Raw genomic sequence first — 23,169 nt, 5'->3', positions numbered from 1 at the left:
CAGCAGCTAAAAAGATCTTTATGTGTTAACATGAAAAGATTTCTAAGACATTGTAAATGCAAAAAGTTGCAGAATGATACAATTTAGGTTAAAGAAAGATGTAATTTATGTTTAAATATAACTATTAAGTGAACTGGGAAGCTGGGTTTCAAGCAGTGGAAAGACATGACTTGATTTTTGTTTTTAGATGATTGCTCCATCTTCAAGAAGGAGAGCAGTTAGAAGGCTATGTCCATAGACCAACAAAGAGGTGAGAAAGTACTATTTTAATTTTAATTTCTTCAATATAAGTGAGATTGAGCATCTTTTCATTTGTTTATGGACCATTTGCACTTTATTTCCATGTAGAATTTTACAAGTGACAATTACCTTCTAATCACTTCCCTGGAAAAATACTTGGGGTTTGGTTTACTCAACAAGATGTGAAACAGATCCTCAGCTTTGTCTCAGGTGGTCCAAGTGCACTGGCTTAATACAGTATCAGACTGTGCATCGTATGGCGCTACTCTAATTAGAGGCTGCGGAGCCACCAATCCTGCATCCGCTTCCTTCTCTAACCATTTTTTAAAAATAAATTTATTTATTTATTTATTTATGGCTGCGCTGGGTCTTCGTTGCTGCATGCGGGCTTTTCTCTAGTTGTGGCGAGCGGGGGCTACTCTTCATTGTGGTGTGCAGGCTTCTCATTGCAGTGGCTCCTCTTGTTGCGGAGCACGGGCTCTCGGCGCACAGGCTTCAGAAATTGTGGCCCGTGGGCTCAGTAGTTGTGGCTTGCGGGCTCTAGAGCGCAGGCTTAGTAGTTGTGCCACATGGGCTTAGCTGCTCCGCGGCATGTGGGGTCTTCCCGGACCAGGGCTCTAACCCGTGTCCCCTGCGTTGGCAGGCAGATTCTTAACCATAGCTCCACCAGGGAAGTCCCTCTAACCATTCTTGAGCCACTTCATTTCTGAAAAAGATCCGTAAAAATGATGTGATGGCTTGTTCTCATTCTATGAGCAAGAGAGAAAGCTATTTCCAGAAAAAAGATTTTGGGATTGGAAACCTAATTTCTGTATTTTTATTTTATGGTAGCGAAGTAGAACTGCTGCTCTAATTTCTCAGACTTAAAGAAAAAATAGTTTTTGCTGTTTTAGATATTTAAGTTAGTCATATAATCTCTTCTGTTGTTGCTATATTCAAAAGAGTTACACTGAATACATAAGGTGTTTCAAAAGGTATATGGATATTTGATAGAAATTTAGCTCATATCTTCCAGCAAAGGAAAAAAAAATCATGTTATAACTTGAAACAGTATTTTGCATAATACTAACTGCTTTGCATAATAAAGCAGCACACTATGACTGTCTTTTAGGATAACTAATTATATACATAAAAAGTGATCCTGCCAAGGCCTTTCTATCCTACTAGATAGATTTAGCCTTCTAGTGTGTTCAGCCTTTAACTGAGATATCTAATTTGGTACCAGACTCTGATCACAGAATATTTCAGAGGAGTATCTGTGGAGTGTGGTAGGGTTCACTTGGCTATATGTGTGAGTGGGAGAGGATGTGTCCCAGAGCAGCTTAGAGCAGACACAGTCGGTGTTGGCCTGCTGGTAAGTGACAAAGCGTTTTAAAACTTACCCTTAATAGCATCTGGTAAGAGGTTCTTTGACCAAATACATATAAACTAGTAGTAGCCAAGTAATATCAGACAATACATTTGATCTCATTTAGCAAAATGCATCCAGTGCCAACCAGATGTGACTGTGGAAGTTTATGGAAACTTTCTAGGTATTTTTCACAGTAATGGAATCCAAATGGCATAGCAGTAAAAGAAAAACGGCAGGGGCTCTTCAGATTATGCCGGTTTTTATAGTACTAATCATTCATTCGTTGACTCAGCAAACTTTAATCAGGCATTTATCTGTGTGACCAGTTGTTCTAAGCACAGAGGATGCAGCCTATGAGATAGAAAGAAGGCTGAGTGTCTGTCCCTGTGCCATGACCTTCTCACGGGTATTATGGGCCAGTGTTTCCCAAGGTGTGACAGTTGCTTCTCTGGAGAATGTGAGATAAGTTTAGGTCTCTGTGAAAGAACATTCCCCTCCCCCACCTCCAGGTTTGATAATTGTGTTTTATTTCATTTTTAAAACTATTTTATTATGAAAATTTCACAGATACCTAAAATTAGAGAGGTAGTGGTGTAGCCCCATGTACTCTAGTTTCAACAGTGATAAACCTTTTGCTAACCTTGTTCTATCTCATATTTTTTCTTGAGTATGTTAAATAATAACACTTTTAAATTATAATGAAGAGTATGTATGTTTTAATGTGCATAAGAAAAATATAGCTAGCACATCCAACCTAATACTTCACAGTGTTCTTGCTTAGGACAAAACTAAGCTATAAATTTGTTTTAAAACTGTTACACAGATAGGGCAAAGTTCAATGAGGGCAAACTTGACTGACTAATAGACACTCCCCTTCATCGATTCCTTCCCTCTCTGAGGCTGGGATGGTTAGAAGTGATTCCTTCTTCTATAGGAAATGCTTAGCACCATGTGTGACACTTAATAAGCACTTACAAAAGAGAAGCTAATATTGTGTTTGGGAGCCATCTTTGATTCCACAGAACTGATACTGGCCAACATTTATTAAGCACTTACTGTGTACAGGGACTGCGGTGGGAGATTGACATATGTTATCTCATTTCCTCTTCGTAGCCACACTCTGAGTAGATGTTAGGATCTCCATTTTCAGAATTAAAAATCAAGGCTCAGAAAAATGAAGTAACTTAAGGTCACAAAGCTATTAAGTGGCAGGGCTAGGACTTGAGTCGAAAGCCTGTTTTCCTGCAAGGCCCATCATGGTTTTCCACCCAGTTCCCAGGACAGCCAGGGCCTACTTCCCTACCTCTGGGAAACAGTTGGGGAAAGAACTAGATATGTGGAGTTTGGAGGCTTGATGTAAGCCTGATTCTTCCATTTGCTAAAGCTGTGGCCTTGAACACCTCCTTTCGCTTTTTCTGGCCCTCTGTGAGGACAGTTATACTAATTACCGCACGTGCGAGCGCAGAATACAATCATTCATGTGGAAATTTGACACCGTGGGCACCAAATAAATGTTTGCGCTGTATTCACACGCCAGTAACAGGGAATGTGATCTTGAGCAATCCCCTTCCCTCTCTGGGTCTTGGTATCCTCAGCTGTAAAGATGATGGCGTAGGCCCTTAAAGTCCTGCTAGGGATAGTTGTTCCACGATTGTATTCCAACTGGACCACAAGAAATATTAGTGACTGAAGTTAATGGAAATAACTAGGTACACTTCCATTCAGTGTGATTTTGTTTATAATTATGTATACTTGTCTTAGTCTGATTCCTTAGAAAGCAGAGCCAGACAATGACATGTCGCTGCTGCTTGTTACGAGGTACAATGCCAAGGAGCAGAAGCCAGAGACCTGAGAGACACAGGAGTGAGGCAGGGAAGGAGGGAGAGAAATTGGAGCAGGCGTAACTGAGCTGGTCGCCACCCAGTGCTCCTGGTTGCTCTGTCTTAAAGAAGCAGCCTCTGAAAAGCTGCATCTCAGTCTTTCTGGAATGAAAAAAAAAGAGAATGAATTTATCTACCAGTTTCCGGCTCCTGTTTGGCAACGCCTTGACCACAAGGGGTTTATTCTTCTGTAATTATGGGTTGTACAGTTCTGGGCTCTGGGGCAAGATCCCTTGTGTCCCACATCTCAATGTGAACAGGGAGGCCCAGGATGAGAGATGAGAGGGGTGTGGCCTGGGCACGAGGCTGGGCTCTGAGAAGTGTACCTGCAAGTAGTTGGAACTGGTAGCCATGGTGGTATTTGGAACAAGAGATGGGAGGCTGAGGGGACCTGCGGTGGTGGAGGTGTGTGGTACAATAACTTCTGCCCCATTGACTTTTAAACAGAATCTGAAGGGGCTTATAAAATAAGGATGACGATGAGGAGGAAATAATTCATAGAAATATGAAAAAGAAATGACCTCAGTTTATTACCTGCAAAGGGAGGATAATAATAGTACTTATCCATAAGGCTGTTATAGTGAAAGAATGATTTCAAGAAGGTAGTATTCGTAGAGCATTTAAAATATACGTGGCATATAAAAGCCGCTATGCAGGTGTTTGTTTTAAAAAAGAAAATATTTAGCCACATGAGCTTTGATGGTTTCTGCAACTAAGCATTACATTTACCTCTAAGCTTTCTAGCACTTAAGGAAAAAGGGAAAGATGGTAGTTTTCATAATTTACATTATCTGATCAAAATGAGCCTGCTAATTCTGAAAGAGAGCCAAGAGTCTATCTGACAAGAAAACCTAAAGGGAGCTGATCCCAAAGGGACATTAAAAAGCAGAATAAGTAACGTTTTCAAAATGAGTACTTCGGTAAGTCGTGCTGAGGAATGTCTCACATGGCTAATTCATTCACTGATACTTTACCAGACACAGTATTTCTGGGAGCTAAGATAGAGACGTTCAGATCTGTAGGCTTCTGATGTGTTACCCTGAATTAGTGGTTCTCAAGCAGGGACAGCTTTGCCCCCGAAGGGACATTTAACAATGTCTGGTGATATTTTAGGTTGTCACAACTTGGGGATGGACGGTGGTAATGCTGCTGGTCTCCGATGGATAGAGGCCAGAGATGCTATTAATATTGCGTGGGATGTACATATACTAAAAAACCTTGCTGGTTATCTGAAATTCAAATTTAACTGGGAATGCTGTGTTTAAATTTGCTAACTCTAGCAGCTACACTTCCTACATTGCACAGGACAGCCCTCCACAACGAAGGATTATCAGGCCCCAAACGTGAATAGTACTGAAGGGGAGAAACCCTGCCCTAAATGAGTACAGATCTTTGCATACTTTCCTAGAGCAAGGGAGGCAGAGTATGGACATTAAGATATCTTTTGTTTAAGATTAGTTAGCTGACAGTTTCAGATCCAAACCTCTGGCCTCAGCCTAGCTTATTTATATCTGTGATGCTGACAGAAGCTCAAATCCTGTCTTCAACAAACAAGTGTCAAAGTGGACATTGCATAGTAAGCTTCTTGAACACTCCCATTGCTCTTTAAATATCTCCTCTTCGTGGCACTTGTCACCTGGTGCCTCATCTGGTTACTTGGAGAGATTTATTGCATAAGCACTCAGCTCATCTGACGTTGAACAAGGTGATTTAGGCAGGAAATAGAGCCTGTAGTACTTAAGGGGATTACATTCTAGTTGCAGAAGTCATTCAAGGGAAGGATACCCTAGGAAGGCACTGGCAATCCTGTCTTCATGTAAGAGTAAGGAAAGGTTCGGGGGTTGACTGAAGGACAAGCTGGGACAGAGAGCTGGGTGAAATCCATTTTCCAGAGGAGGGGCCCATCTCTTGACTGGGTGGTGCAGGTGGGCCATGGTTGGGCTCCAGGGAGACATGGTCTTTCCACGGAGAAAGCCCAGGCAGGTGTACATCCCTGAAAGAGGATAACAGAAAAGACTTGGTGGGAAGTCAGGATTTTAATCCCCCTCCTCTGCTTTTCTGGCGACCTGTCACCAAGACTCATGTCATACTGCTTTCTTTGGTTTTATTAGACACTCCTACATGTAATAGAAGCCAAATAATTCCCCATGGTATACATCATAAAGAAGATATTCCCTAAGTAGAGCTGGAAAGGGTCACAATTTAAACTCCCTCCTGAAAATATCAATGAGTTTACCCCTCACCTCCACCTGCCTCCCAGGCCTGGCATGAGATAAGTAAGGATTATTGGGGTCTTCAGTTGTCCAGAGGATACGCTTTGCATTCAGCAAACTACGGAAATTGCGTTACAAACCATGAAAAGGCACAGAAAGGGGAAATCAGCTGCCAGCTGCTCTCCAGCTAAATTGCTTATTTGAGAGGGTGGAAGATGCTTTCTACTCCGTGCTGGCTCACCTGTGGTTACGGAAACACCTGGCATATTCTTAATCCACATCCATCATTTTTGGCCTCTCCTTAGTCATTTCTTAGGTGTGGAGAGATGGCCTCTGCATTTCCAATTCCATGACTCAGTAAAGAAAACTGAAAGCTTGGTGTGATGTAATAACAGACGTTCACACCGGTGACCTTGATTAACCCAGAAAGGATTCAGTTACACTTACTGCTCTCTGCTCAGAGGGCAGGGAACTTTATCATCTACTTTTGAAGGCTTGCCATCAAAAAAAATTGCTGAAAGTAATATTTTTTTGTGATTGAAGGGTTAGTTTCAATTTTCTGAAAAATTGACCCCCATGGTGCACTCCCTTCTTGATTTGAGTTGGGAAATAAGGTACCACTGTACTTTCATAATGTGCTGCGACTCCCAAAGGTACAGGTGATTTCTCATTGGCTTCATTTTTTTTTTTTTTTTTTTTTTCTGTATGCGGGCCTCTCACTGTTGTGGCCTCTCCTGCTGTGGAGCACAGGCTCCGGACGCACAGGCTCAGCGGCCATGGCTCACGGGCCCAGCCGCTCCTCGGCACGTGGGATCCTCCCGGACCAGGGCACGAACCCGCGTCCCCTGCATCGGCAGGCGGACTCTCAACCACTGCGCCACCAGGGAAGCCCTCATTGGCTTCATTTTGAGTTGGAGGGTTCTTGATGACATACAGTCATTCTTTAAAAAATAAACTTTTTTTGATGGAATAATGTTAGATTTACAGAAAAGTTGTGTAAGTAGTACAGAGTTTTCCTATGCCTCATCCTCCAGTTTCCCCTGTTGTTAACATCTTACATAACCACCACACATTTGTTGCAACTGAGAAACAAACCTTGGTACATTGTATTAACTAAACTCCAGACTTTATTTGAATTTCACCACCTTTTGGATTAATGTCCTCTTTCTCTTCCAGATTCCAGTTCAGGTAACCACATTACATTTAATTGTCATATCTCCTCAGTCTCTTCTTGTCTGCGACAGTTTCCTCATCTTTCCTTGTTTTTTGTGACTTTGACAGTCTTGAGGAGTACTTGGCAAGGTATCCCATAGAATGGGTTTGTCTTTTGTTTTTCACATGATTATAAGTTTCTGGAAAGGATACCAAAGAGTTAAAGTGCTCTTCTTGTCACATGATATCAGGGGTACATGATACCACCTGACATCTCTGGTGATAATTAAACCTTTTTGCTTGGCCAAGGTGGTGTCTGCCAGGTTTCTCCACTGTATGGTCACTACTTATCCCTTCCCCTACTATGTCTAGCCTTAGGAACTGAGTCTAGCCTACCCTTGGGAAGGATGGGGTTAGGCTCTACCTCCTGGAGGGAGAGTATCTACTTGTATTATTTGGAACTCTTGCATAAGAAAGATTTCATACAGCCATTTTAATGAGATATTTTAATAAATATGTATGCCAGACTCCCAGATTCAGCAAATGTTAACATTTTGCCAAATATGCTTCAGATCTTTATTTTAAATAGATTTAAAAAAATTGTTACAGATATGGTTGAAGTCTCCTTTGCATTTCTTCGTTAGCCCATTCTTCCTCCTCCTTCCCTTCAGGTAACAATTAACCATGTTTTTACATATATGTGTGTATCCATAAAAGGATTTTCCATATTTATGTTTCATTGTGCAACTTGCTTTCTTCATTCAGCTTTATGTTTCTGAGGTCTGTCCAGGTTGAAGCAGGCATATGGGAAGGCATCTTAATCTTAACCAGTAATTTGTCTCCAAATCACTTTATAAATTAGATTATTTGTGGAAAAGTTTCCTGCAGACTGTTAATCCTCCCCATGGTGTGTGAATTTGTGGAAGGTGAAAGATACCTCCTAACCTTGGTCTTAGAAGCTGGGCCAGGGCTGGGGTGGCTTCCAGAAAGGTGAGAGGGAAAACAGGAGCTAATTACTCTTTTTGATGTTTCCTACATTCTCTTTCTACTGGCTGTCCCTCTCCTTATTCTTTCTATCTGGCTACCCCTTTCTCCAACATCTGTCTCCTGACTTCCCACCTTCCCACCTTCCCCAGTTTAGGTGAGTCTTCAGACCAAGTACCTGATAATCAGTGAGGATGACTGGAGGTGGCCCCATCAGCCCTCTAGAGACAGTGCAAGGCACTATAGGACTGAAGGTAATTGGGTTTCAACACCTGAGCTCCAAACTCAAATGTCTTATGACTCAAACTCGATATGTTTCAAACTAACCTTTTCCCACAAGCTGTTCTTCCACCAGCGTTCCTAACTTCAGTAGCCATCCACTTGCCAAAGTCAGAAACCTGGGAGTTGTTCTTGACTCCTACCTTTCTCTCTCCCACTAACTCATGCCCGAAGTCCTATTATTCTTATTTCCTAAAGAACTTAATTCTTCTATTTCTCTCTAGCTCCATGCCACCACTCTCATCCAAGTTATATTAACTCACACCCAAATTACTGCAGCACGTGCTCAGCTGGACTCCCTGCCCCCAGTCTTGCCCCCTCCAGTCTCTCTTCCTTCCACTCTGCAGGCTAGATAAATCAAGTCATATTACTCCCCCAGCTCAGTCTTCCCCATTGGCCGTAGGACAAAATCTGAGCTTCTAACAAGATTTACAAAACCCCCAAAGCTCTTTTTTGCTTATGCCTCTAGTCTCACTTCCTACCCTCTTTGCCTCAAACTTTATTGACCAGTCGTAACCAGTTTCTTTCACTTTCCCAAATGCACTGTGCTCCCCGAACTCTGAGGCCTTCACACATGCTCTTCTCTCTTCCAAGGATATGCCCTAATCCGACTTTAGTCAGCTTTCAGTTTGTAGCTGAAATACTCCTTTCTGTGCAACAAGAACCCTGGCAAAGACTTTCTTCTTGACCAAACTTTAGACAGCCTCCTCTGAGCCCTTTTTTTGACTAGACCTTGTCCTTGGGTCCTGTCCTTAGCCTGCTGAGGCCAGTTTTCGCAAGAATCCTGCTAAGACAGTTTAGTGAGAATCCCCCCTTCCTTGATGTCTGACCACCTTTGATATCTCATCAAGTTCCTCATCCCCCGCCCTTGATGTCTAAGTCCCTGGCCTGCCTTTAGTAAAAATCCTGTTAGGCCAATTTAGCAAGAATCCCTAACCCTTGAAGTGTCCTCTTAGTAATTTTCCATCCACTGACCCCCCTCACTCTGCTTGTTGGCTGTGAACCCCTATCTGTCTATACTGGCTTTGGAATTGAGCTCAGTTTTTCCCCTACTGCAGTAGTTACCGAATAAAATCTGCCTTTACTACCTTTAACTGGTGTCTGGCTTTATTTCTTTTTAGCAAGACCCCTAGACTATGTTAGGGTTCCTATCATACCCCTCTTCTACTTCCCCTATCATGATTCTCATTATACTTGATTGTGACTTCTTCTGTAGTTGTGTTTTTTAACCTTAAGTGTCCTGAGAGCGAGGATTAGGTCTTGTTCACCATCGTATCCCCAGCACGGCCCAAGACTTGGCATGTGTAGGACACGATCATTGTGGAATAACGGAATGAATTTTCAGAGTTGCTCACTTGCTCGTATGGAGCGTTCCTCCGTTACAGGCAGTTTCAGGTAGTGTGATACGTTCCGGAGGTCGTGTGGTGGGCCCTCGCCATAGATGGAATGAATCTGTATCTACTCCTGTACTGTTAGGCAACTCCTTCCTGGGTCTGGTGTGCCCTGGAGCAGAAACACTGAGCTGACCTTCTCTAGCAATGTCTCCAAGTGGAACTGGCAGCTGCCTAATTCATTCACTCAGGCAGACTCTCTCATCACAGGTGCCTAAAACCCATGATTGTACGTTCTATGTTTGTTTACCCATCTTTCTATTTTCTGCCTACCACAAAAATAGACTAGACCTAAGTTAATCAAATTTAATGCTCAGGCACAAAAGATGATTATGTTCTTTGTTCAATGTAACCATTCCTCATTTTACATCTGTCTCTCTGCTTATTTATTTCATTGATGCTTGGAAGTAATTGGTTTTGATACATTTTGGCTCACTGATAAAGAGTGTCAGACACATCTTAAGTTTGACTGGGGGCTCTCTGCTATCTTGAAACAGACGTGGCTGATAATTTTCAAACAGAAATATCTTCATTTTCTAATCTATTTTAATAAAGCTTGGAATGTGGGCAAACGAGATGGTGATTACATTAGGTAAAAATTATCTTTTGTCAAGCAAATAGGTTAAAAGCAAAAGACTATCATTAATACTGATATGAAGAGACCAGAGGGACCACCTGTGGCTTCTTCCCAGACCACCAGTACTGCCCTCCGAAGGGGGGAAGGTCTCATTGAAACTCCTGTGACTCATGAGGCTGTGTCACAGTTTTGAAGGTTCATGGAAAAGGGAATTCTGTAACCTACCTGGCAAACCCTTCTAGGTGTTAGAAATGCTGACTCTAGGAAACCTGAGTCTATGGATTTTTCGCTTAAATTCTTCATACTGCAGGTAAAACCTAATTCTGTTTATCTTTTTGCAGCGTAGGAGGAAACAGAAGCTTAAAGATGGTAAATTACTTGCCCATAATCTTACTTGTAAGTGGTAGACTTAGATTTGAACCTAGGCCCGACTCTACAGCAGCCCCTCTTTTGTTCTTAGCCATTGTACTGCCTTGCGCAGTTAATGAGATGTTTCAGTAAACAAGGTCATTCAGTTCCTTAGCTAGCTTGGATTAAAGATAGTGCCTACTGTCGGCCATAAACCTGTGCGACTCCAGCTCTATGTCCAGGGCTCAGGTGATTGTGAGGCACCTCACAGGCTCCCTTTGGAAACAGTGGAGATGGATGTAGAAAACTGCAGTGCCGCATGGCCCGGTGTGGTTTGGGAACAAGCCGCAAAGCTCTGGCATTGAGCATCCCAGGCCTTTGGTGCAGTTTTACGCTTCATGTTACTCCATAAATTTAGCTCTGACATTTGAAGAGTGGTAAAGGCTAATCTGAGTTTGAGACTAGTAACTCTGTCTCAGATCCCTTGTTTGTAGATTAGGATAATATAGTTCTAGTAGGATCAATGCCATATTACATGTGAAGAGGTTAGAAAATTCTGGGCCTAGAGAATAGTAAGCTCTCAATAAAGCTTAGGTATGAAAAATATATTTAAACAGTTGCTATTATTTTTGTTATTGTAACACCATGAGAACAAAGTGTTGAAACACAGCCATAGCCAATTAAGCAGTGACTAGGCCCTCTGTACTGAGGTTCCTGACTGGCCAGTGACTAAGCCAGTCAAAGACGGTGACGCCAGCAGCTGGTGCTACAACACAGGTGCTTACACAGGTGCTTACACAGGTGACCAGACACCTTGAGAGTTCTGTGCACTCAGCATAGCTCTTCCCAGAATTACATTACACTCTGAGAAAACGTTAGTGTTTACTAACAAAATATTATTGCATTTAACTCTTGTCCCCAAAGCCTTACTTTGCAGTACTCCTGTTTATTTACTCTTGGGTTTCTCTTTTTAATTTCAGCCCAAGATTGTTTTCATAAGTCTTATATTTATTCTACACATTTTTAACCATCCTTTCTACTGAACTCTTATTTTTGCATTCTTCTTACTGAATTCGTCTTCCTTTTCTCTCTTCATTTGTGTAGTTTTATTTGTTTCATGCTCCCTTTGACGTTTCATCTTTCATAAACAGTTCTTACATATAGTTCATCTGTTTTTTTTACACTTCTTAAAACTTAAAACCTTTGTTTAAGGACCTAAATGCTCAAACTGCACAGGATTATTTTCCCGCTGTAAGACACCTAGAAATGCATAGAATTCTTATAAGCACTTGTCCAGCCTTTATTAGCTTCAAAATACTGAACATCTGTTTAAAAGTTATAATTGTAGAAACTCTATGTTTTACTTTAAAACATGTAACAAACAAAGTTCAGAAATGCATAACATGATTATGAAGTGTCCCCTGACATTGTTAGCAGTTCTTTAATTAACAGACGTGGCCTTACGAGCTCACTAGATACTTGCACATTCATTAGCTGGAGGGGTCCCATGAGGACCTGTTTCAGAGGAGTTAGGAGGATGCATGTCTGCGTCCTCCATTGTCACCTTAGCCCACAGGTAAAGCTGATGGGGTTCCCCTTCCGCCTTATACACAGACACAAACACGCCCACATGCCTTGGGCTATCCTGAAACTTTCTCCTTGAAGACCACACTAGATGTTCATCTTGATCAGATTTTACCTCCCCGTAAAGGAAAGGAGGGAGACTATGTCACACGAATGTACCCACACCCGTGTCCTCAGCGCTCCCCACCCCCCCGCCAACACCGACAGCCCTGTATTTGTGAATGAGTGTATGTGCATGGACCGAGTGGGGTAGAAAATACCTAAAGGGAGTTTGTTAGGAAGAGAAACCACACGTTTCAGTTCTTCCTAACATTCTAGCTGCTGACGAATGTGAGGCCACTGTCATTCATGTCCCTATCTTTCTCTAAGCAAAAACCCTGTCATAAAAATGACAGTGTGACCGTGCAGCTGGACTCACGCAAATATAAAGAGGTTATTGAGAGGTCAGGGCCCTAATTTAGGAAGATTTAATGGGACCTGCTCATAGGACCTTCTGGGCACCTTGCTAGCGCATGCACACTCATCATGTACATCTGCCCGGGGCCAGCTGCCCACGTGGAAGGTCCTGAGTGTCCACACGGTGAGTCAACAGGTGGCTACCACCTCCTAGGCATGTAAACGCTCTGTCTCTTTTAGCTTCTTCTTCTGGCTGCTGGTAGCAGGAAGTGGCTGCATTAATGCAGATGCATCCTAAATGTCAAGGTTGGAGAAATAAAAAGTATCAGAAAGTGAAGGGTTTTTCAGAGATTTAAAGTTCCTATGTGAACTGACATTGAATTTGTAGGAAATTTTGCTTTGGAGATTGAGGTAAAGAGAGTCTGATTTCTGAAGTCTTAACTATGACTCAGCAAACCACCACGGGCACCAGGTATCAGAGGAATGCACCCCTCGCTCTGTGTCAAGGCAGCAGTTGGAAACAGCTGCTCGGCGCAAATTTATCTGGACGATCACAGCATCAGAAAGAGACCCAGGTTTATGTCAGGACCTGGGCCAGAGACCAGCGAGACTTTTTTCTAGGAAATGTCTGCAGCGCCAGCAAACATTTTGTACTAGATATAGAAACAATACAATGTCAAGCTCTGAAATAATTTTTTTTTTAAAAAAAGCTCTAAGACTGTTTATTCTATTACTGGAAAAGTAGAGATATTCTTTCTTTCTATACTTGCTGTAATCCATAGCAGGCAAGGGAAGCTGCAGGGTTCCTAAAGGTTCTCTAAGGGAGTCTGTTACAATTCCCCACTTTTGTGTCCATAGGACAGAGGAACATTAGACAGCGGGCTACATAGGGACTTTCAGAATCATGGTTCTCAAACATCCAACCTAACCACAAATCTGTTCCTATATAATTGGTTGAAAGTTCATTTCTTAGACTATGCAGTCTTTTCTTGAGCGATTTGTAAAGTGAAATCTTAACTGCACCCATATAGAATTTTTCCTGTATTTCGTCCCATCTACTCAATATCATTGACTCAGATCCGTGTCTTGGAAGAAGGACAAAGGGAGATGGGAGAGAAAAACAGTGATGTTGGTTGTCAGGTTTTTTGGAAATGGACCAATATGCCTAAAAGCTCATTTTCCAGAATCAATCTTGGCGATAACCACTAGCTACTCTATTTTATCAGATAGCTTTTGCTACAGAGTAAACTGCCTCCATAGCTGTGGGTTAAAACAATAGCAGTTTGTGTGGCTAACAATTCTGTGGATCAGCACTTTGGACTGAGCTTTGCTGGGCAGTTCTTCCGGTCTGGGAAGGCTCAGTCGTGAGTCTGCTGGGTTGGCTGGGAACTGTAGAGTGGTTCCAGGTTGGTCAGCTTGTCACTGCTTTACGTGGTCTCCTTACCTTCCAGCTGGCTAACTTAGGCTTTTTCACATGGTGTCTGGTTAGGGATCTGAGAGAGAGCAGAATTGTTCAAGGCCTCTTCAAGGGACTGCCTTGGAACTGCACAGCATCATTTCCACCACATTCTGTTAGTCAAAGCAAGTCACAGGGGTACTCCGGATTCGAGGGCTAGCCTGCCTGTTGATGGGAAAGGTTGCAGTCACGTTGCTAAAGGCTCAGGTACAGGAAGGGGAAGAATTGTAATCGTTTTTGCAATCTTTTACACCTACCAAGTAAAAGTAAAGTAGATCCAAATAGTTTTATCCACAGATGAACTTCCCATAGAAGAAAAATGGGCTGATAAATAAGTTGTACCTTATTTAAAATAGTAAGCAGTCATTCTTGCTAATATTGACACCATCAAAAGGGGAAACACAAATTCTCAGTTAACTCTAGTTCTAGCTTCCAAGATTTTTTTTTTTTTTTTTTTTTTGCGGTACGTGGGCCTCTCACTGTCGTGGCCTCTCCCGTTGCGGAGCACAGGTGCCGGACGCGCAGGCTCAGCGGCCATGGCTCACGGGCCCAGCCGCTCCGCGGCATGTGGGATCTTCCCAGATCGGGGCACGAACCCGTGTCCCCTGCATTGGCAGGCAGACTCTCAACCACTGCACCACCAGGGAAGCTCTAGCTTCCAAGATTTTATAGACAATAAACGTAAGGCCCTTCCACTTAATATAATAACTTTTGTTTTATAATAGCTTGTGTAGATGTTGTTACAAGCTGGGTTCTTTGGTAGGTAGACTCTGAGGTGGAGTGTAGTGTGAAGGATGTTTATTAGATCCCATTCCTGGGATCAACACCTGTGGGAGAGGGAAGGTGGATCAGAGGGAGAAGATGAGTGGCCGTGCAGGTCCACAGCCTCCGTCAACCCCATGGAGAGCTCTGGATCTGGAACAGCCTGTCAGAGTTGTCCCAGTTTGGGCCATTGTGGCTGGGCCTTTGTAAACAACCCTTCCTCCATCAGTGACTGGATGTGGGCTTCCTCTGGGAAGGACATGACCTTGGGCAAAGTGGCTTTCTGCAGCTGAGGCATCTCTGATGGTGCCAGTGGATGAGGAGTGTCTGCTGACAGCAGTTCTGGAGCTGAAGGCCCCGCCTTCCAGATCCAGCACAGTGCTGATGGAATTATGGTAAGATTCAAGCTACACACCGCTGATTTCATCTGCAGGAGAAGCAGCATGGACACATGACATGATGATATTTATTGACTCTCTTGTTTTCCTCAGGGGATTTCAAACAGCTTCATGAAGGGTCTCTGACTCACGGCACCGCTGAGTTCATTTTGCTGCTGGAGCTGAGCAATATGTAGTGGGCTAACTGAGGAATTAATTAGCCATCGTGCAAGGCTGCTTTCATGCGTGTTTCAGGCTACCTCCTTCTCCTCCTCCCCCTTCTCCCTGCAAAGGAACACTGATTCCTGCCACTCTACCCTCTGGCCAGCAGTTTTTGGCCACTGGGGATGTAGGTTTTCTCTCTCTTCTGTCTGGATTACAAGTTACCCACATTGTCAGCAGGGGGTGAATTGGGGCTAAGGGGGGTCAGGGACCAGCAGTTGAACCCAACTCTAAGGTAGTCATATCCATAAAAATTAAAGCTCACCAGATAGATCATTTGGAACTAATTGTATTGCAATAATCACATTTTTCTTCTCTTTGTGAAGAAATAAAGCAAGCTTCCCCGGTGAATTTAGAATAGGATTTGATTTTTAAAAATTTGATTTGCATAAGGCCATTCAGTCATCTGCTGCACTACAGCTGGATTAAGAAAGCCTTAGCTGTGCTTCCTGTCTGAACATGGGACTGCCCTCTTCAAGGGCCTTAGAGTGGTCTTTGTAAGAGTTTGACCAGCCACAATGGGAGGCAGTATTGCCTAGTAGCTAAGAGCCCAGGTCCTGGAGTCTGACTGTTCCGACTCTGACGCTTTCTAGATGTGTGTTCTTGGACAAGTCAATCTATCAAGGCCTCAGTTTCCTCATCTACACGATGGAGACTATAACAGCTGTTCCCTCCAGGAACAACTATAAGAATTCAGTAAGGTGATGCCCTTGAAGAGCCTGGCATAGGCCCTGGCACCAAAGTGTTAGCTTTTCTTCTTTAGGAGGAGGAAGTTAATAATAATGGTGGTGGTGATGATGGTGAGGCATTTGGTCTTTGCCCTCGGTCACATAGCCCTTTGTCACATCACCACGAATCCTCACACTTTATGGTCTAATTAATCTGCTAATTCTTTGAAGCAATAGGTAGTGGATAGATGTGAAAGAATGAAGAGGAAAGAAATGTATTTTTGAAAAATATCTAAAATACAGATTCGCATTCAAAATAATAAGGTAGCTTAACATGAATTAAGTCTAGGAGAATTACCTAGAAATAAACCGCTATGGCTACTTCAGTGATGCCTGAGAGCAGATACCCAAGACAGTAGAGGGAGGTATGTATTTATGGGGTGGTGGCAACACCGGGAGTGAGTTGCTTGGGTTGAGGACCAGGGGGTGGGGAGTGGGGTCAGCAAGCAGAGCCTAGGGCCCGTGGTCTGTGGGCATGTGGGAAGCACACAAAGCCACAGGCTTCTCACTTGTCGGATCCGCCAGTGTCTAGCCAGCAGTGACTGATGAGGGGGCTGACAGGGCACAAGGTAAACTGAGCAAGGTTTCTAGATAGAAGGGCTTTTGATGTAGTCCATGAAACCTCAGCTGTTCTGTAATAAGCTTTTAAGCTTTGTCCACTGGAGCAAGATTTCACGAGAGGGTGGTTTACTCTTCCTTGGCCTCAAGTCACAGCAGTTTGTTGCAGAGAGGGACACTGCTGAATTTACAAACCAGAAATATAAAGATACTTGTTTTTAAAGTGTGGGTTAGCTATGAGCTTAATATTCTCCAGTGGGAAAGAAGATCTCTGTCTCTGGCAGTAGTGATTTAGTAGTGTACTTCTGGATTCGGTAAACTGCTCTTTAGTTGGCCTGATAGGGATCTGGTGTGTTGTGATGAATCACTCTGCCTTACCGAGTTATTTATCATGGTTATACTCAGGTGACCAACTTTCAAAGAACTAGAATTCGGCGAAATGCATTGACACTGAAGCTAGTAAAATGAGTTTACCCTTGCTTTGGCAATTTACAAGAGCTTTAGGATCTTCGAGGACCTCATTGCTGTCATTATCACTGTGCAGTCCAACAGGTTAGAAGATGTAAACTGTTGGGCCCAACATATGCCCTGAACCTGTCTCGTGACTATGTCCTCAGTATCTGATTCTGGACTGATGCTACTTTTTTGCAAAAGGATGTGCTTAGGGAACTACTTCCGGTTGTTTGAGTCTTCTGCTTGTCTGGGTTCTGAGTCAATGGGGTTGTCCTGTTGGAGAAGCCCTCCCCGAGACATGCTAAAATGGAGCTACAGGCGGAACTCCTCTGGAGGGAAAATGTTGATGGGAAATACTTTGCCTGGGAATTCCAGACCCTTTGCTCTCTCCAGGCCTGGTGACAGGCTTGAATATGGGCTCCCTGATGTTTTGGTCTGATTTTGATAGCCCCTTAATGAAAGTAGCCTGAAGGACTTCTTAAGTCATCAAAGAAAATGTAAATCCCTGTCCAGCTAATTAGTTCATGGCCATAATCAGACATGATCTATAACCTCTAAGGTCCTTATATCAAAGACTTTTTGTTGTTTTTGGTCCAGTTGTTTTAATCGTCTTTAAAAGGAGGGAAAAGCTCTCACTGAATTCTTGATCCTACCGTGTGTACAGTTTAGAACAAGGAGACTGTTCTTGGATAATTGTTAAATGGATTGAATTCAAGTGGGCGTCTGGGGGGGCTTTGAAGAACACACCAAGTGTGCAGCTGTTCCTTTTAAACTGTGTGGTTTGGGACTTCCCTGGTGGCGCAGTGGTTAAGAATCTGCCTGCCAATGCAGGGGACATGGGTTCGATCCCTAGTCCGGGAAGATCCTACATGCCACGGAGCAACTAAGCCTGTGTGCCACAACTACTGAGCCTCTGCTCTAGAGCCTGCGAGCCACAACTGCTGAGCCCACATGCCACAACTGCTGAAGACTGCACGCCTAGAGCACATGCTCCGCAACAAGAGAAGCCACCGCAATGAGAAGCCTACGCACTGCAATGAAGAGTAGCCCCCGCTCCATGCAACTAGAGAAAACCTGCACATAGCAACGAAGACCCAACGCAGCCAAAAATAAATAAATTAATTAATTAAAAACCAACAACAATGACAAAAACAAACAAACAAACAAACAGAACGTGTGGTTTGCCCAGACACGGGCTACACCACCAATCACTTGGTCTGGCGCTCTCGGGTGAGCTGGCCAGGCTCTTCCCCAGCTAGACAGCCATGGGAGCAAACTCCTCAGCGCCCTTCCTTGGTTCCCATCCTATCTCCTGAACACTTCTCTTACCCTCTCTGCTATTCCTCTCTAGTTCTTGACCTTCTTGGCATCGTAGCTTTTGCCTCACCTGCAGTTTCTGGCCTCACTCTTGCCCTTCAGCCCTGGTGTTTGGTGACCTGCCCTTGTCACCTTCCATGTGCTCTGGTTTGCACTCACGCCTAGGGTTACCTCTCCTCCCTGCTGCTCTTGGTCACACCTTCTGCCAGTCCTGCTGGACCCTGGGCCCTTGCCCCATGGCTAGTGCATATGTGTGTGTGCGTGTACACTTGCCTCAAGAAAAAGGTACTAAACAAACTTGTTTTTACCACAAACGCCCTTTAATGGGTTCTAAACAGCTTTTACCAGTTCTGCAATATGTTTATTCCTTAATTCTATAGGTTCAACATTTTTGGTTATTGATAAGTTGGCAAATATCTGTTTAGACCTACTCAGTATCCAGTGCTGGCTCGGCATTGAGAAGTTGCCTTGTTACCTTCAGTCTTGAAGAGGATGTAGGGTGTGTGTCTGTCTCCCCACACTTAGAGGAGATGACTGCACTTACCTCCGTGGTTGAGACATAGACCATTTTCCCTCCTAGTCCACGTGGGCGTCTCCTGAAGCTGTCAGAAGAGAGACATTGTTCCCAGATAGACCATTCTTCATAGAGTGCATACACATTGTCAAGTGCAGAAACAAGAATTTTGTGTAGAGTATACTTATGTCAGTTGAAAAAGCAAGGCAGAAACTAAATATATAGTAGCTCTGGAAGAACATGCAAGAAAATGATAGCATAGAATGCCTCTGAGGAAGGGAACCGGGCATCTGGGGAATCAGGTGAAGAAGGGAAAGTTCACTGTATGTGCTTTTGTAACTTTTGAATTTTAAACCATGTGAATATTGTAGGTATTTTTAAAAAAGAAACAAGTAAAATCTATTTTTAAATGTTAAGTCCTCAAAAAGGGGGTGGGAGAGTGTTAGAATATGGGGAGCCTGCAGTCCTGTGCTATAACTTGGAATCTTGAGCAGACTGATGAGAGAGGTACACAAGTGTAGATACAGAAAGGGAATCCATAGGAAATCAGAAGGAAGCAGAACTCAGCTTTACAGGATTAGGTGTGGTTGTTATTGTTGTTTTTTCTGAAAAATATATTAAGATACCTCTCACGAACGTGCATGGGCTGGGCCCCCTTGGTGCATGGCTGGGAAGGGCCGATGACAGGCCAAAGGAAGATGCTAGAGGGAACCATCTAGAAAGCTGTAGTGAATCTGAGTGATGTACCCAGGAGAGATTGCCAGCTGCATTAATTCTGCATAAACGCAAGTGTGGGTTTCTGTGAGGGCCCAGCGCCAATTAGGGATTTGAAAACTCACAAAGCGTTTAATTTTGTGAGGCTCGTTTGAATTTTAGGCAGGAAGATATTGGGTTTTGATGATATCCTGCACAGTATCTTCCTTAATGAACGTCTGTTCTCCTCAAAACAAGATAAATTTGTGTTCCCTGGTCTAAACAATAAATAATGTTCGCAGAAAGTGCTTTATGATATTGGTTAAGGCGTTGTCGACAATCTGCTGTTTACATTCCTGTCACTTTTTTCTTGGTGACGAATGAGCTTAATACAGTGAAGAAGCTACAACAGAGTCCTGTGCAGCCCACAGAAGGGAAGTCACAATTCACCAAACACCCAGTTTGGTTATCAAATTTGTAAATCAATGACAACAGGCCACCAGCACTAAAACTCTTCAAAGCAATTTACAAATGTTAAAAATTAGAATTTACTTATTAAGGTTGCTGAAAGCTGTACTGTAATAGCTTCTATGCACAGTCTTTAAAACCTGGGCTTTTTTTTTTTCTAGAAAAGCAAAACATGCACAAGATTTATTCTTTGGGTCACGTTTGATGGACATTTAAAAGGTTCATACCCAGGTAGTCTTATTGCAACTCTAAACCATGGGAAATTGGAACAAAGGCAAATCCCTGAGGTGGGCAGAATTCTCTGCTGAACTAAAATCAAATGAGCCACCCCTCTGGGATCACAAAGCAGGACCAGAGCCCTTCATTTTGTTTCTCTCCTTACAGTCAAGTTGAACATGTTTGGCTGCCAACTCATCTTCTTAGTTTCACAGATTAAGCAATTTACGTGGATTACTTCATTAAATCTTCACAACTACCACTTGGGCTGTAATCATTCTATTTTATGGATGAAGAAGCTGGGACACAGAGAGGCTAAGTCATTTGCCCAGAATCACAAAGCGAGCCAGTGGTCAAACCTAAGCAGCATGACTCCTAAACCTGCATCCTAAGTACCAGATTAAAGAAAAATACTTGTGTTCAGTGGGATCATTTTATATATACTATGTTTAATGGAAAAGTATTAACCTTAACTATACTTGAATATTAGAAGAAAAGAAAACTATAGTAAACTTGGGTGGCCATGTACAGTTGTACAAGTGAGTGCTGAACAACTGCAGGGGCCCATCCATGTTACAGCCCCTATGAAAGGCACCTGTTAGTGCTATGCAGTGCAGAGCATACACAGTCACGTGCCATGACCCTGAGTACCTGAAGGATTGATGAACTCTGGGTAACTATTTCTTTACCATGAGCAATATTAGTTCCTGAATGATCCCTATAAAGGTAGGAAAGTTGATTATAGAAAAAGAAAAGCAGGAGAGGGAAAGAGATTATGTAAACCATAAAGAGACTGGCAAATTTATTTTTTAACTGTATGCTTCAAATTTGACAGACAATGAGCTCACTCTGCAATGAGAAACTTGGTAATTTGAATTATCACTACCTTCCCACATCTCTTTCCTCTGTCTTCTGGATTTTGTTTGTCATGTCATTATTTTTACATGATCAAGATTTATAGTATTTACGATGTGCTAGAGATCATAATTCCCACAGTCACTTAGTCTTCATCCCACATCTTTTTTTTTTTTTTACATCTTTATTGGAGTATAATTGCTTTACAATGCTGTGTTAGTTTCTGCTTTATAGCAAAGTGAATCAGTTATACATATACATATGTTCCCATATCTCTTCCCTCTTGCGACTCCCTCCCTCCCACCCTCCCTATGCCACCCCTCTAGGTGGTCACAAAGCACCCAGCTGATCTCCCTGTGCTATGCGGCTGCTTCCCACTAGCTATCTACCTTACGTTTGGTAGTGTATATATGTCCATACCTCTCTCTCGCTTTGTCACAGATCACCCTTCCCCCTCCCCATATCCTCAAGTCTGTTCTCTAGTAGGTCTGTGTCTTTATGCCTGTCTTATCCCTAGGTTCTTCATGACATTTTTTTCCCTTAAATTCCACATATATTTGTTAGCATACAGTATTTGTCTTTCTCTTTCTGACTTACTTCACTCTGTATGACAGACTCTAGGTCTATCCACCTCATTACAAATAGCTCAATTTCGTTTCTTTTTATGGCTGAGTAATATTCCATTGTATATGTGTGCCACATCTTCTTTATCCATTCATCCGATGATGGGCACTTAGGTTGTTGCCATCTCCGGGCTATTGTAAATGGAGCTGCAGTGAACATTTTGGTACATGACTCTTTTTGAATTATGGTTTTCTCAGGGTATATGCCCAGTAGTGGGATTGCTGGGTCCTATGGTAGTTCTATCTGTAGTTTTTTAAGGAACCTCCATACTGTTCTCCACAGTGGCTGTACCAATTCACATTCCCACCAGCAGTGCAAGAGTGTTCCGTTTTCTCCACACCCTCTCCAGGATTTATTGTTTCTAGATTTTTTCATGATGGCCATTCTGACTGGTGTGAGATGATATCTCATTGTAGTTTTGATTTGCATTTCTCTAATGATGTTGAGCATTCTTTCATGTGTTTGCTGGCAGTCTGTATATCTTCTTTGGAGAAATGTCTATTTAGGTCTTCTGCCCATTTTTGCATTGGGTTGTTTGTTTTTTTGTTATTGAGCTGCATGAGCTGCTTATAAATTTTGGAGATTAATCCTTTGTCAGTTGCTTCATTTGCAAATATTTTCTCCCATTCTGAGGGTTGTCTTTTGGTCTTGTTTATGGCTTCCTTTGCTGTGCAAAAGCTTTGAAGTTTCATTAGGTCCCATTTGTTTATTTTTATTTTTATTTCCATTTCTCTAGGAGGTGGGTCAAAAAGGATCTTGCTGTGATTTATGTCATAGAGTGTTCTGCCTATGGTTTCCTCTAAGAGTTTGATAGTTTCTGGCCTTACATTTAGGTCTTTAATCCATTTTGAGCTTATTTTTGTGTATGGTGTTAGGGAGTGTTCTAATCTCATACTTTTACATGTACCTGTCCAGTTTTCCCAGCACCACTTATTGAAGAGGCTGTCCTTTCTCCACTGTACATTCCTGCCTCCTTTATCAAAAATAAGGTGACCACATGTGCGTGGGTTTATCTCTGGGCTTTCTATCCTGTTCCATTGATCTATCTTTCTGTTTTTGTGCCAGTACTATACTGTCTTGATGACTGTAGCTTTGTAGTATAGTCTGAAGTCAGGGAGCCTGATTCCTCCAGCTCTGTTTTTCTTTCTCAAGATTGCTTTAGCTATTCGGGGTCTTTTGTGTTTCCATACAAATTGTGAAATTTTTTGTTCTAGTTCTGTGAAAAATGCCAGTGGTAGTTTGATAGGGATTGCATTGAATCTGTAGATTGCTTTGGGTAGTAGAGTCATTTTCACAATGTTGATTCTTCCAATCCAAGGACATGGTATATCTCTCCATCTATTTGTATCATCTTTAATTTCTTTCATCAGTGTCTTATAATTTTCTGCATACAGGTCTTTTGTCTCCTTAGGTAGGTTTATTCCTAGATATTTTATTCTTTTTGTTGCAATGGTAAATGGGAGTGTTTTCTTGATTTCACTTTCAGATTTTTCATCATTAGTGTATAGGAATGCCAGAGATTTCTGTGCAT

The 23,169-nt window shown here is 42.6% G+C and overlaps 1 protein-coding gene across 4 annotated transcripts in view; it reads left to right on the top strand.

The window, feature by feature from the left end:
• Window positions 1-23,169, top strand: part of LOC115801621 (uncharacterized) — a 169,576-nt gene that overhangs the window by 79,279 nt on the left and 67,128 nt on the right. For 2 of the 4 annotated variants that reach the window (XR_016392743.1, XR_016392742.1), the window contains exon 2: window positions 188-250. Coding sequence is in view for 1 of the 4 variants with exons in the window: in XM_089909183.1 (XP_089765309.1) it covers window positions 188-191 (4 nt within the window). In the remaining 3 variants the exon portion in view is untranslated. Of the gene's footprint in view, window positions 1-187; window positions 21,306-23,169 lie in introns of those variants that run through there. The other 2 variants (XR_016392744.1, XM_089909183.1) reach the window with 2 other exon arrangements.

Source organism: Delphinapterus leucas, chromosome 3 (assembly GCF_059928025.1).
Source record: "Delphinapterus leucas isolate spDelLeu-1000000601 "Yukka" chromosome 3, BTC_Dleu_Yukka2, whole genome shotgun sequence".
Classification (NCBI taxonomy): Eukaryota; Metazoa; Chordata; class Mammalia; order Artiodactyla; family Monodontidae; genus Delphinapterus; species Delphinapterus leucas.
This window is presented reverse-complemented; position numbering and strand designations above follow the sequence as displayed.